Genomic DNA, 14,690 nt, shown 5'->3' on the forward strand with positions numbered 1-14,690 from the left:
TCAAATGGCGACGGTGTTCCGGGGCGCAGGGTTCCCGCTTCAACATTTCAGAACTGACAAGGGGGACGAACATTTCCTTTGTGCCGTTTTACAGGAGATTCGCCGCCGCTGATCTTGTCCCCATCTCAGTATCACAACTACACTCAACCCAGAGGCAACTTCATCCCATACGCCAACGAGGACAGACCCCAGTACAGGTGAGCAGGCGGCCTTTGACTGATTTCATTATACTGCTCTGGGACTGTGGCAGCGAGGCACGTCGAGATGAACTCATGGCAATGTGAGTGTGGTATAAGACCGATTTTTCTTGACGTTACGCCGGAGGGTTTTCCTCAGCAGCCGTGATAAGAGCTGTCCGGATTCTCTAAAGGCACAGGAAAGGAGCTTCAATGCCTCCTTTCCCATCTCCTTTAGCGTAGGGCACACTGGACCTTCCTGTGTGAAAGGAAAGGAGATATACACGGCCCATATACATGGCTGCCGATGAAATACTTGCGGGGTCGTTGACAATTCGACGGCACCCTAAGTAGACCAAACTCTACTGACAACTTCTCAGAGCGGAATCCTTGTCCTCCCATCAGGAGCAAGCTGCTGCCAGACGCGGGTCCACAGAAGATCGTCGACACCCTCCGCCTGGCGTCGGGCGCGGGGGCCACCTGCGTGCTCAAAACCCCCTTCAACAGCACCCTGGACCAGCTGGCCCAGACCCTCAACCCGAGCGCCAACGACTCCAAGACTCTGGCCGCCCGCTACTTTGACTCCATGTGTCTGGACTCCTTCACACAGGGCGTCCCGCTCTCCAACTTCGTACCCCCACCTCCCTCGCCGGCACCTTCGGATGACCCGGACCCTCGCTTCGAGGACGGACTGTGGAACTTCACCGTTGCGCCTCCGACCACAGTCCACGGTGAGTTGACTCCGTAAGGCCGGTGACCACTTTAACATGTGCGACCGAGTTAAAGATGTGCAGTTTCAGATGTATCTTATCGAGTTCGAGATGATGAACATCAGCCTGAACACTTGTAATAATGTCCCAACAAACAAGATAATGATAATGGTAGTAGTAGACCCATAATAAAGCAATAATCAATCAATGAATTGAATGTTGGGATGATAATGAAAATGATATTACAATAATGATAATAATAGTCTGAGTATTGAGAAGTAGGTGCAGCGTGAACAATTTTAATAGCTCACTTTCGCATTCCGTGCATGTTCAATTAATTGAAGTTACAACAATAATGATAAATAATGATAAATATATGTTATCTTTCCTATGAGCTTGTATTTTGTCCAGTCTACAAACACACAGTTCATTATTCATTATCATTATTCAGAACACAACTGACTTTTTGAAACGTCATTGAAGGAAAAGCACGGATGTATTTAATAACATTCATGATGGCATTATTCCATTTAGGGGAGGGTACATTTACGTGCGGGCCCCCTGAACTAGCTGAGACATTGAATGAAACGGAGCCACTGTTAATGTTTTCAATTCACCCCGTGCGTTCCCTCTCAAATGTTCTTTTCAGAGCCTGTGACGTCTCCTCCCACCCTGCCGCTGGCCATCCACGAGCCGGTCCGCTGCACCTGCTCCATGCAGGGCACAGGCTTCTCCTGCCCCAGCGGAGTGGGAGGGCGGCCCCCCCTCATGAAGGTGGTGACGGGCGACATCCTGGTGGACGTCACCGGCCGGAACGTCTCCGAGTATCTGCTCTTCACGTCCGACCGACTGCGCCTGCACAGGTAGGACGCTACCTGTGTGGCGGCACACTTGAAATGAAACATTGAGCGTGTACTCGTCGCTACCTGTCACTCTGGAGTCCTTCACCTCAGTGATCTTCTGTGTTGTGCCTCCGGAGCCATCTTGACGGCCACGTCCAGCGAGAGTAGCCGCTAAACTAAAACCTGTCCAAGTGAAACGTTTTTATTACCTAGAAGAACAAATGGATTGTTGCTCATTAGTGTCAATCAAGTATTGTATTAATTACACTCATTAATTGACTGATGTTGTACTGAAGAGTTCACGACGCAGTAATGAACGTGACTATCCAGGACTGTAGACACAGCAGAGGTCTGATTTAGATCAGGAGATATTTGATAAAGGAAATTCTGAACATGCCCCGCGACACACCGGTGTCAGTGTCAGCAAGGATCGGCTCCAACCCTGAAAGCGCTATAGATGACGGATGGATGGATGGAAATCTAAACATAACAATGAAATAAAGAATAAAAAATAGAGTAGAAGATGTTTAAAAAAGGAGAATGAAATAATAGACTAGAAATATTGTTACAGTTCATAATTAAATGTTGAAGGTCTGTACGTTGCCCAACACAACACACACACACACACACACACACACACACACACAAACAATGTTTAACTGTTCCTTTAACTATTACATGCCAGAGCACATCATCGAAATGTGTTTTCTATTAACTACTTATTTTTGATCCCGTTTTGTTCGCCGCTCACTAGGTACGGCGGTTTGACAGTGGGCAACATCCAGAAATCCATCCCAGCATCCTTTGGCGTGAAGATCCCTCCGATGGTTCGCAAGATCGCGGTCCGCAGATCGGCTCAGGTAAGACGCGGGCGCGCTCCTGCTCCGACCTGCAGTCGCAGCAGGAGAGCGCCGTCTGACGGCGACCTCTTGTGTTCAGGTTCTGTACAACAACAAGGGCTACCACAGCATGCCCACGTACCTGAACGTCCTCAACAACGCCATCCTGCGCGCCAACCTACCGGCATCAAAGGGAAATCCTGCCGCCTATGGTGACGACACAGCGGCGACATGAGACGTGACATAATAATGATGATATGTGCAGTTTTGGGTTTGTATTTTGCCGTCTGCACCAAATGAGCTCGTCGTGGTGCGTCTGTGTGTTCTGCAGGAATCACGTTGACAAACCACCCGATGAATCGAACCAGTGCCAGTCTGTCTCTGGACTACCTGTAAGTCGCTCATCAGCACGCTTATTACAAATGATAAGAAGAAGAAGAAGGTCAGAGCTCACAGCAAGAAGGTTCCTGGTTCGGGGGGGGGGGGGCCTCCAGGGCCCGTCTCTCGCAACATCCAACATGCAGATTGGGGGTTAGGTCCACTGGAGACTCTAAGTTGACCATAGGTGTGAAAGGTTGCTCGTCTCTATATGTTGACCTGTGATGAGCTGGCGACCTGTCCAGGGTGCGTCCCGCCAACCCCCTGCTACCCTGACAGAGGTTTAGATAAATGATAAAGAACTAAATAACAACTTCAAGGCTCATTCCGGTAGATTTGACCCACATTGCTATTGTTAATATTAATGATGTTAAAAAGCTGCAGTTCATGGCTGATATCTGGTAATATCACCAAAAAAGAAGAATTACAAGGTAACTGGACCAGTTTTCTCCTGTCTTCTCCTCTCATCCCATGTCCTGTCCTCCTCTGTATCTCCTCTCCTCTCATCTCATCTCGCCTGTCTCCTCTCCTCTTAACTCCCCTCCTCTCATCTCCTCTCCTCTCTTCTCGTCTCCTCTCATCTCGTCTCCTCTCCTCTCCTGTCGTATCATCTCGTCTCCCCTCCTCTCATCTCCTCTCATCTCCTCTCTTCTCCTCTCGTCTCCTCTCCTCTCGTCTCCTCTCGTCTCGTCTCCCCTCCTCTCATCTCCTCTCTTCTCCTCTCGTCTCCTCTCCTCTCCTCTCATCTCTTCTCGTCTCCTCTCCTCTCCTCTCGTCTCCTCTCGTCTCGTCTCGTCTCGTCTCGTCTCTTCTCTTCTCGTCTCCTCTCCTCTCCTCTCGTCTCCTCTCGTCTCGCCTCGTCTCTTCTCGTCTCCTCTCATCTCCTCTCTTCTCGTCTCCTCTCGTCTCGTCTCGTCTCCTCTCCTCTCGTCTCCTCTCATCTCCTCTCGTATCGTCTCGTCTCCTCTCGTCTCGTCTCGTCTCCTCTCCTCTCGTCTCCTCTCATCTCCTCTCGTCTCTTCTCTTCTCTTCTCGTCTCCTCTCGTATCGTCTCCTCTCCTCTCCTCTCGTCTCCTCTCATCTCCTCTCGTCTCGTCTCGTCTCTTCTCTTCTCTTCTCGTCTCTTCTCGTCTCCTCTCGTCTCCTCTCGTCTCCTCTCGTCTCGCCTCGTCTCTTCTCCTCTCGTCTCCTCTCGTCTCGTCTCGTCTCGTCTCCTCTCATCTCCTCTCTTCTCGTCTCCTCTCGTCTCGTCTCGTCTCCTCTCTTCTCGTCTCCTCTCGTCTCGTCTCGTCTCCTCTCTTCTCGTCTCCTCTCGTCTCGTCTCGTCTCCTCTCTTCTCGTCTCCTCTCGTCTCGTCTCGTCTCCTCTCTTCTCGTCTCCTCTCTTCTCGTCTCGTCTCGTCTCCTCTCATCTCCTCTCTTCTCGTCTCCTCTCGTCTCCTCTCATCTCCTCTCTTCTCGTCTCCTCTCGTCTCGTCTCGTCTCCTCTCTTCTCGTCTCCTCTCTTCTCGTCTCCTCTCGTCTCGTCTCGTCTCCTCTCTTCTCGTCTCCTCTCTTCTCGTCTCCTCTCGTCTCGTCTCGTCTCCTCTCTTCTCGTCTCCTCTCTTCTCGTCTCGTCTCGTCTCCTCTCATCTCCTCTCTTCTCGTCTCCTCTCGTCTCCTCTCATCTCCTCTCTTCTCGTCTCCTCTCGTCTCGTCTCGTCTCCTCTCTTCTCGTCTCCTCTCTTCTCGTCTCCTCTCGTCTCGTCTCCTCTCGTATCGTCTCCTCTCCTCTCCTCTCCTCTCGTCTCCTCTCGTCTCCTCTCCTCTCCTCTCCTCTCCTCTCATCTCCTCTCGTATCGTCTCCTCTCCTCTCCTCTCCTCTCCTCTCCTCTCCTCTCATCTCTTCTCATCTCCTCTCCTCTCCTCTCATCTCCTCTCGTATCGTCTCCTCTCCTCTCCTCTCCTCTCCTCTCCTCTCCTCTCGTCTCCTCTCTTCTCGTCTCCTCTCGTCTCGTCTCGTCTCCTCTCTTCTCGTCTCCTCTCGTCTCGTCTCCTCTCGTATCGTCTCCTCTCCTCTCCTCTCCTCTCCTCTCCTCTCATCTCCTCTCGTATCGTCTCCTCTCGTATCGTCTCCTCTCCTCTCCTCTCCTCTCCTCTCCTCTCATCTCTTCTCATCTCCTCTCATCTCCTCTCGTATCGTCTCCCCTCCTCTCCTCTCCTCTCATCTCTTCTCATCTCCTCTCATCTCCTCTCATCTCATCTCCTCTCATCTCCTCTCGTATCGTCTCCTCTCCTCTCATCTCCTCTCCTCTCATCTCTTCTCATCTCGTATCATCTCGTCTCCTCTCCTCTCATCTCTTCTCATCTCCTCTCATCTCCTCTCGTATCGTCTCCTCTCCTCTCATCTCCTCTCCTCTCCTCTCCTCTCATCTCTTCTCATCTCGTATCATCTCGTCTCCTCTCTTCTCCTCTTGTCTCTTCTCCTCTCCTCTCATCTCTTCTCGTCTCCTCTCCTCTCATCTCGGCTCCTCTCCTCTCGTCTCCCCTCCTCTCCTCTGGCTCTCCAGGCTGCAGGGGACGGATGTGGTGATCGCCATCTTCATCATAGTGGCCATGTCCTTCGTGCCGGCCAGCTTTGTGGTTTTCCTGGTCGCCGAAAAATCCACAAAGGCCAAACACCTGCAGTTCGTCAGTGGCTGCGACCCTGTCATCTACTGGCTGGCCAACTACATCTGGGACATGGTGAGGAGAACACATGTATAAGGAAGAATACCAACACTCACACTGTAAATGCTGTGGTCTCTCCGGGTCTGAGCTTGTTCTTTATCCTCGTCTCTCCTCAGCTGAACTACCTGGTACCGGCCACGTGCTGCGTTATCATTCTCTTTGTGTTCGACCTGCCGGCCTACACCTCCCCGACTAACTTTCCTGCTGTCCTCTCCCTCTTTCTACTCTACGGGTGAGACATTTCTTATTTATCAGGCCTTATATTTTGATGCATTAATGCTGAGCAAAACTTGAATATGACAATAATGCACATGAGATGAGGTCTCTGGTTAAGGCCTATTACTGTGGGCGGCAGTCTGTGTTGCTCTCAACCATCCCCAGACTTCACCGTGAGCAGCTTTCTACAGAGATTCTTTCTTTTTGATCTTATAACAATGTTAAAAAAGGTTAATCCCATTCCAGAGCCGTGTTTGGCAAGTTCCTCAGGTAGGCTACTTTTGCTGAAGGGTATTTCTGCCCTGGCATATTAAGCAAGGTCCCAATGTTCAGAAGTGAGACAATGATTGTATGTCATCAGCAGAAGCTTCTCGAACCTCTTATCTACGATATACCCAGATCTCTGTCATCCTCCATCCATCACTTAGTCTGAGCTGCACGCGCGTACACGTCATCATACAAGAAAGCCTACCTAGGACAAAATACATATTCCCAGTCTCGCAAGGCAAAAGTAATGCAGCGTTACTTGGATCAGTGCCTGTAATATAATTACTATTTCGGAAATTGTGATCCCTTACACTACTCGTTACTGGGAGAAGCAATAATGTTACAGTAATATATTACTGAGTAACTAGTTACTGCCCAACAGGGAATCACACAGCGCCCACATACAGTACAGTGTCAATGAACGAAGTACATGAACATTTCTTTGACTGTTTATGCTTTTGAGGGGGAAAAAAGGCCAAGTAGCTGATTCCCTTATGAAGTTAATGGGAAGGAGAGATCCTCAACATCGTGACCGAAGGGAAAGTTATTAAGGATGTCGTGTCTAAGGCGTAGTCCTTGATGTTTTTCCAAGGTGGAAGTGGTGAGAGAAGCTGCACTGCAGGACCATACGCCTCCGTTTGATGGAAAATGAACTCTCTGCATATGTGACCTAGAAAAACAGCAGCAGTGCCGGCTGCGGTCGGCTGTGAATACAAAACGATCTGTTCAGGATGCAGATTCACACTTCTCCTTCACCGCTTAATGTAAATTCAGTTACGGCATCTTCATGACCCCAAAAAACAAGTGCTCTGCAGTTCTTTTTTCTCCCTCTCTCGTGTCCCGAGGCTCTGGATGTGCTCGGTGACTTTGGTTGTCTCCTTCCCAGGTGGTCCATCACTCCCATCATGTACCCAGCATCCTTCTGGTTCGAGGTTCCCAGCACCGCCTACGTGTTCCTCATAGTCATCAACCTCTTCATAGGCATCACGGCGACGGTTGCCACCTTCCTCCTGCAGCTCTTTGAACACGACAAGGTGGGTCTGACTCGCGAGGTTGTGACGTCACATCCTGCAGCGCGCCACACACATCCTGAGGTTCGACCCCACTGACGTGTTGAACGTCATCCAGACACATCACCACTCCCACAACATGAGTTACTATAGGACGAGAGAAATCGTTCTCACTGTGCGTAGAGTTGCGTGTGTGTGTGTGAACGATTTCTGTGCTGCTGCTGCTGCAGCATCAGACTCGGCCTTTGCGTGTCTCTCTGTTCATCCCTTCACCATTTTCTTCTCCAGGACCTGAAAAGGGTCAACAGCTACCTGAAGTCCTGTTTCCTCATCTTCCCCAACTACAACCTTGGCCACGGCCTGATGGAGATGGCCTACAACGAGTACATCAATGAATACTACGCCAAGATAGGTACATTAATCACCTCGGGGGGGGGACGTCCCACAGCCCCCACATGGGGACAAAGTGAACAGCGTCATTCTAGGGGTGCGGTCGAATTGTCAAATTGGCTTAGGAAGTTTCCTAAATCTTGACGTGACCCGGAAGTGTTTCATCGGCAGCCAATGATAAGAGCTGTTCTGATTCTCTAAATGCATAGAAAAGGAGCTTCAGTGGTTCCTTTCCTATCTCCTTTGGCATAAGATACACATAGCTTCCCATGCGAAAGGGAAGTAGAGACAGACGCCCCACAATTCATTGCGGCAGCGATATTTGACGTGACGCTCCATGCAGGAACGTAAACGGTTCAATCGGAAGAAGAAGAAGAGTATGAATATGACCCATCATGTACTTCATACTACATCAATACTTTGTTTGTAGGATACCTTCTTTGTTGCTTCCTGGATCTTGTTACAATAAACAGAGAGAAGATATACTTTCCATTATCCCGGCCTCTTTTAAGTTTGACCTGTGATTCCTTGATTCCTTTCCTTTGTGACGCAGACAAATATTTTTCCTGAAATAATCTTCAGAGATCACAGTTAGAAGATGTAGGAATTTGTGCTTTCAGGCCAGTTCGACAAGATGAAGTCGCCGTTCGAGTGGGACATTGTGACCCGAGGCCTCGTCGCCATGACAATCGAAGGCTTTGTCGGCTTCCTCATCACCATCCTCTGCCAGTACAACTTCCTCAGGAAATCCTCGTGAGTAATGTGTGTGTGTGTGAGATGCTCCGAAATTAAAGAGCCCTTCTCTGTAGAGCTGCTATTTACCAGAAGTGGCAAACAGATACTAATAAACGACTCTGAAATAGAGAAAAAAATCACACTTATGCCGTAATATTAGTTACTCGGCTGATACAGTCTGTCAGAAATGTCCCATCACTAATTCCCAACCAAGGTGCAACCAGCCACGCTCATCTGTTCTGTTATTAAAAGGCATTTTTTGGGAAACGTATCAAACGTGGAAATGTGTGTGCAGGCGGGTGCCAGTCAGCTGCCAGCCGATAGACGACGACGACGTGGACGTGGCCTGCGAGCGGCGGCGAGTGCTGCGGGGAGACGCCGACAACGACAAGCTCAAGATCGAGAACCTGACGAAGGTGCGAAACACTCAGCTCACTTACATTTTACAAAAATGATATCAGATTGTAAACAACCGTAGGTTTTACTCAAATATCAATAACCTAGATTATGTGTTCAGTTATTAACCGCCCATCATCATGTGTTCTCTGCGTCGGCCCCTCAGGTGTATAAATCCAGGAGGATGGGTCGTATCCTGGCAGTGGACCGGCTGTGTCTGGGCGTCCGGCCCGGCGAGTGCTTTGGACTGCTGGGGGTGAACGGGGCCGGGAAGACCACCACGTTCAAGATGCTGACGGGGGACGAGTGCACCACGGGAGGGGAGGCCTTCATCAACGGAAACAGGTCAGACAGGGGACACAGACGGAAGCGAGCGGTCGGCCGAAAGAGAACGGCGTCATCACACGGATAAGGACACCGGTCAAGACTTGTTAACGTGTGTGTGTGTGTGTGTGTGTGTGTGTGTGTGTGTGTGTGTGTGTGTGTGTGTGTGTGTGTGTGTGTGTGTGTGTGTGTGTGTGTGTGTGTGTGTGTGTGTGTGTGTGTGTGTGTGTGTGTGTGTGCGTGTGCGCGCGCGCGCAGTATCCTGAAGGAGCTGTTACACGTGCAGCAGAGTATCGGCTACTGTCCACAGTTTGATGCCCTGTTTGACGACCTGACAGCCAGGGAACATCTGGAGCTCTACACCCGCCTCCGTGGCATTCCCTGGAAGGACCAGGAGAGGGTAGGCCTCTCGCTCGCGCGCGCGCACACACACACACACACACACACACACACACACACACACACACACACACACACACACACACACTCCTCTTTCGATACTTGTGAGTACCCTAAGTGACATAATGCATTCCCTAGCCTGCCGTTAATCATCACAGTTTAAAGCCTAACCTCAACACTGAGGTGTGGCCTCCGCCTGACACCGACCTACTTGGAAGATGGTTGTGGTGGGCTGGAGAAGCTTTAATTTGACCACTGCCTGCGCACGTTGAGTTCATTTATACCCATGAATTACTAAAACATATATTTAATATCTAACACCCAAAAAGGACAGAGCTAGGGAACCCTAACCAGATGAACCGCCAGCACAGACTGACATGACCCTACCCCCCCTGTAGGTGGTGCAGTGGGCACTGGAGAAGTTGGAGCTGTCCAAGTACGCGGACAAGCCCGCCGGCACGTACAGTGGAGGAAACAAGCGCAAGCTCTCCACCGCCATCGCTCTGATTGGATACCCCTCGCTCATCTTCCTGGTAAGAGGTTCGAACTGCAATGAGAGCAAGGTGAAAGTGCAAGTGTCATTCCTAAAGTTTCCAAACTGTATTGCCGCGTGGCTTTCCCAGGACGAGCCCACCACTGGGATGGACCCGAAGGCCCGCAGGTTCCTCTGGAATTTAATCCTGGACATAATCAAGACCGGACGATCGGTAGTGCTGACGTCACACAGGTGGGACCTCTGCTGCGATACGTCTTACTTCTGTCTCACCATACTGTACCAAATGTTAATCTGAGGTTGTCCTCTGCAGCATGGAGGAGTGCGAGGCTCTGTGCACCAGACTGGGCATCATGGTGAACGGCAGGTTTAAATGCCTGGGCAGCATCCAACACCTCAAGAACAGGTCGGCGGGACGGAGACCCACCTTTTGTTTTGTCGTCTGTAGACATGATCATGAAAATATCAAAGCGTCGGACACATGTCTGTCATTGGTCACAATCATTTCATCTGTTTCGTCTGTAGATTTAAGTAGCGGGGGGGGGCTGAGTGAATCAATGGAATATGATCTATTAATGTAGTCATTTTGAAAAGTAAAAAATTGTGTCCACAAAAAAAAAAAAAAGTGAAATACTGATAAGTGTCAAAATACTTCTGGTACTGAAGAAACTGAAGCAGGTCAGAGGACGTCAGCGGAGGAGGCGTGTCCCCGCCCCCTCCCTCCCCCCCTTGTGGTCCGAGAGGTCGCTCTTCTCAACTTAGCACTGAACACTTGTGATCGGATCAGTGAGGACGGTGGTTGACCTGGTTGTAGAGTCTAGAGAGACAAAATAATGCTCCTGAAATAGATTCTTTGCCAAAGTCAGTGTGACATACTGCTCAGCAACACAATGAGTCATGATCATGAAGTGAGATGGATTATTGTTGGGAGTATTTGCAGTGAAATCAGGGACAGTTTGAATCCAGCACAGGAGTCTGTACACTGAATGGAAAGGATAATGTTTACACAATTTATGCCTGAGGACTATATTTTCTATTACACGACCGTTTTTTTTTGTGATGATGTTGCAGGTTCGGGGACGGTTACATGATCACAGTGAGGACCAAGAGCGGCTCCGGCGTGAAGGAGGTGGTTCGATTCTTCAACAGAAACTTTCCCGAGGCCGTGCTGAAGGTAGATCACGCCCCTTCTTAGTGTGCAGTCGAGGCGAGGACCTTCCGTTTCTACAGCTTTCCGTCGAGGCTCAGAAGCGCGATCACCCAGCGGCCCCTTCTGACGGCGTTCCCACGTGCTACATGCTTAACGGGTTGTCATTGTGCATGTACAACGAAGTTGGATGCAGTCCTATCCGGGATAAAAAAAAGTGCAAAACAGTTAAATGAATGTAAAAGAGCCGGTCACCGTGAAAATAAAGACACAGAAGATTCTAAAAAGAAAGTACACAACACACCACACATACAAGACATTCATTGCACTGCGCGTCCTTTTATTGCATACTCCCGGTAGAAGGACGCCAGCAGTTTTGGGGGCGAGGTGGTTCCTCCTGAGGACCCTCAGCAAGTAAAGTCTCTGCTGGGCCTCCAGGGGAGGGCCTCCTCTGCGTGCACGCCGAGGAACCGGAAGTCCGAGACCCTCTCCGCACGTTCCCCGGGTGGACGAGCAAGGGGCTGGATGTCCGTTCCGGCCCTCCCTGTAGTCTATTTATCGGCTCCTTGGTTTCGCCGGTGTTGAGGACCAGGCTGTTGTCCGAGCGCCGCGCAGGCGGCCGCTCCACCTCGCCACCATGAGCGGTTGGATAGGGTGGGGCGGAGGGTGCAGCCTCTTGTTTTTGGTAGATTATTCTCTCCGTCTGTGGTCATGTCTGCAGGAGCGTCACCACACCAAGGTGCAGTTCCAGCTGAAGTCGGAGTGGATCTCCCTGGCTCAGGTGTTCAGCAAGATGGAGCAGGTGGTGGAGGTGCTGGGCATCGAGGACTACTCCGTCAGTCAGACCACTCTGGACAATGTGAGTCAGCGTGCGGCGTGGTGGCTCAGCCACACACACACACACACACACACACACACACACAGGCCTTCAACAACGAGGAACTATGGAAGGGAGGAATGAAAGAGGAGCACCCTTGTTTGTTCTCCTGCGCAGGTATTCGTCAACTTTGCCAAGAAGCAGAGCGACAACCTGGAGCAGCAGGAGGTGTCGCCCCCCGGTGGTGAGGCACAGTCCCCCTTACAGCACTTCTTCAACCTGCTCAAGCCGCGGCCGGCAAACACGGAGCTCAGCGCCCTGATCAGCGAGGCGCCGGAGGAGCTGGAGAGCGACGACGACGAAGGACTCATCAGCTTCGAGGAGGAACGGGTGAGTGGATTATTCACGCCACGTGTCATGTCATGACGTAGATTGCACTTTAATGCCGTTTAATGTTTACCGACGCAAATGTACCATAAACCTTACGTTAAAGGGGTACTTGACTAAATTCACACTAAACGCTACAGTGTGTGATATTTAGAAGAAGTTATTCACAGAAATTGAATATTTGGCCATAACTATGTGTTCATATATGTATAATCAACTCTGAATGAGTTAAATTCAGTTCCATGAGGTGGACCCCACATCTGTGTGAGTCGCCATGTTTCTACGTCGCGTGGAATACGGTTGTTGAACTAAACGCTCCAGAATACGTTGCGTTATCGTTGAATTGTCAGACGCTGACGCAAACCGTGAAATGGAACCAGCGGTGCGCCGCCATAAAGTGTCCCCTGTCGGTCGCTCGGTTGGTTGCGGTTTGCAACTTCACCACCAGATACCGCCAGAAAATTAAAAGAAATTACACACTGGGGCTTTAAGATCAGTTTACTTGACCAAAGAATTGAGAGTAGAATTCATCAACACAAAAGAATTGCAGGTGATACAACACGTGTGATAATCATATAAGAAATTGATGGATTTGGGGCGGGGGGGGAATTATTACCTTAGTTGGTTAGGCCATTGTTAAAGAGAATGTGTGTGTGTGGTGCAGGTGCAGCTCTCGTTCAACACAGATACTCTCTGTTGAAATGAGCCGCTGGCCGAGCAGAGGGAGCAGCAGCGTAGCAGAGAGGAACACGCCGGAGCCTCCGTGTCACTGAGAACAACGGCTGCTGATTTAACCCCGAGCGGGACCAACACCCTCTGCACCATGACGGACCGCGGGACCAGTAGTTCACTCTTTCAGCCTCAAAGTCCCAGGAGGAGCTGAGGTGGTTTGGTTCACATCACGTGAGGTGATGGACACTTTGTCCTGGAATGTTTCCATTATTTTTTCATTGTCTCTCACCAGACTGGCGATGTTCTGAACGGGGTTGGTTGGAAACGCTCCCTGGCCCAAGGACATCGTATTAACCAGAGCGGGCCCCTTGTTGCCGTACCAAACTAGATCCGTCTTGAGAGCATGCTGTGATGAAGCCGCCCCCTTGTGATAATGTAATACAGATGATAATGTATCTATTTTTCTGTGGCGAGAAGAACGATTTATTTTGGATATCGGAAGCGGCCGCGGAGCGAGGAAGTGCAATTTAATTTTGCAATAGCAGAGGATTTAAGTGAAACGCACCTTGGGAATTGTGTGTGTGTGTGTGTGTGTGTGTGTGTGTGTGTGTGTGTGTGTGTGTGTGTGTGTGTGTGTGTGTGTGTGTGTGTGTGTGTGTGTGTGTGTGTGTGTGTGTGTGTGTGTGTGTGTGTGTGTGTGTGTGTGTGTGTGTGTGTGTGTGTGTGTGTGTGTGTGTGTGTGTGTGTGTGTGTGTGTGTGTGTGTGTCCCCGTCCTTTTCTTGGACTTCAGAGGGAATGTACATGTCGAGGTCATTGTTCATGACTCGTTTTCACGCGGAACACTTTGGTCTCTTTCTACCGACCGCTCTCATTTGTGCTTTTTTGAACATATCGTCGTGGACTCTATAAACCACACACAGTGTAATAATAGTATCACATCCATCGGAGCTCATCAGCATCCTCTGACAGTGTGAACGTGAAGTGAACTCTGCTCCTGCTCCCCGACGATGACTGCACTGCCATCACTGTGATAGGAAAGACAGCGCTCGTGTTTTATGATTTGCTGAAGATCTCCGATTTTTTTAAGGGACTCGGACTCCAATGTGCCAAATATCCACATTGAGGAAAAACACGGCTGTCTCTCACGTTGCGTTGGTCACTGCATGTAGTTTGACCTGGTCTCTCTCCCCCGTTTTGTGATAACCCGAGTAGTAAGATGTCCTGTCAAAACAGTTACCGTTTCATTCCTCTCACAACTAACTGCAGTTGTGTTTTTGTGACTATTATTATGGCTCCTTCTTTTGTTGTTGTTCCTAACTGAAGGGGTAATCATTAAAAACAAGAAAAACTAACTTGTGATTTCTTTCCTCTCTGAGAATGTAAACCGGAGGGACGTCGGAATTGTGAATGGCAGAAATGAACCATGGAGTCAAACGATGAAGAGGTAACTCACGTCACCAGCAGCCACTGGAGTTAGGTGCAATCGTGTTTCAAATGTCGTGTTTCTTTTTTTGTTGTTGCTATATTTAATATGGATGTATGACTGTATTATTTGTTTGTCATTTGGACAAAACTTCTGACCTTAGCCTTGAAGCTCATGTATGATTAAACACGTATCGTTTCTGAAATCTGCTCTGCGTCGCATGGTTGTGTTTTATTCCGCCGTCTGTCACAGTTCCAACTCTCCACGGACCGTTGTTAGTTTTTTTTTACTTCCAGAGCTGAGAGCAGATGAAATGTTGAAAGTTATTTAAAACATTCGACAGAATCAAAATCACATTTT

General features: G+C 49.6%; 1 protein-coding gene across 6 annotated transcripts in view; it reads left to right on the forward strand.

Annotated features, from left to right (window-relative positions):
- The window catches only part of abca2 (ATP-binding cassette, sub-family A (ABC1), member 2), a 55,016-nt gene extending 40,477 nt beyond the window's left edge, over positions 1–14,539 (forward strand). For all 6 annotated transcript variants that reach the window (XM_035639713.2, XM_047330920.1, XM_047330921.1 and 3 more), the window contains 21 exons: positions 95–197; positions 582–907; positions 1,536–1,749; positions 2,483–2,588; positions 2,668–2,779; positions 2,899–2,959; positions 5,494–5,668; positions 5,770–5,885; positions 7,023–7,170; positions 7,435–7,558; positions 8,157–8,289; positions 8,567–8,687; positions 8,834–9,012; positions 9,250–9,391; positions 9,789–9,923; positions 10,014–10,117; positions 10,197–10,289; positions 10,955–11,057; positions 11,752–11,889; positions 12,025–12,237; positions 12,899–14,539. In XM_035639713.2, coding sequence (XP_035495606.2) covers positions 95–197; positions 582–907; positions 1,536–1,749; positions 2,483–2,588; positions 2,668–2,779; positions 2,899–2,959; positions 5,494–5,668; positions 5,770–5,885; positions 7,023–7,170; positions 7,435–7,558; positions 8,157–8,289; positions 8,567–8,687; positions 8,834–9,012; positions 9,250–9,391; positions 9,789–9,923; positions 10,014–10,117; positions 10,197–10,289; positions 10,955–11,057; positions 11,752–11,889; positions 12,025–12,237; positions 12,899–12,934 — 2,882 coding nt within the window. In that variant the 3' untranslated portion in view covers positions 12,935–14,539. The remainder of the gene's footprint in view (positions 1–94; positions 198–581; positions 908–1,535; positions 1,750–2,482; positions 2,589–2,667; positions 2,780–2,898; positions 2,960–5,493; positions 5,669–5,769; positions 5,886–7,022; positions 7,171–7,434; positions 7,559–8,156; positions 8,290–8,566; positions 8,688–8,833; positions 9,013–9,249; positions 9,392–9,788; positions 9,924–10,013; positions 10,118–10,196; positions 10,290–10,954; positions 11,058–11,751; positions 11,890–12,024; positions 12,238–12,898) is intronic.
- The last annotated feature ends 151 nt before the right edge of the window (positions 14,540–14,690 follow it).

Source organism: Scophthalmus maximus, chromosome 3 (genome assembly GCF_022379125.1).
Source record: "Scophthalmus maximus strain ysfricsl-2021 chromosome 3, ASM2237912v1, whole genome shotgun sequence".
NCBI lineage: Eukaryota > Metazoa > Chordata > Actinopteri > Pleuronectiformes > Scophthalmidae > Scophthalmus > Scophthalmus maximus.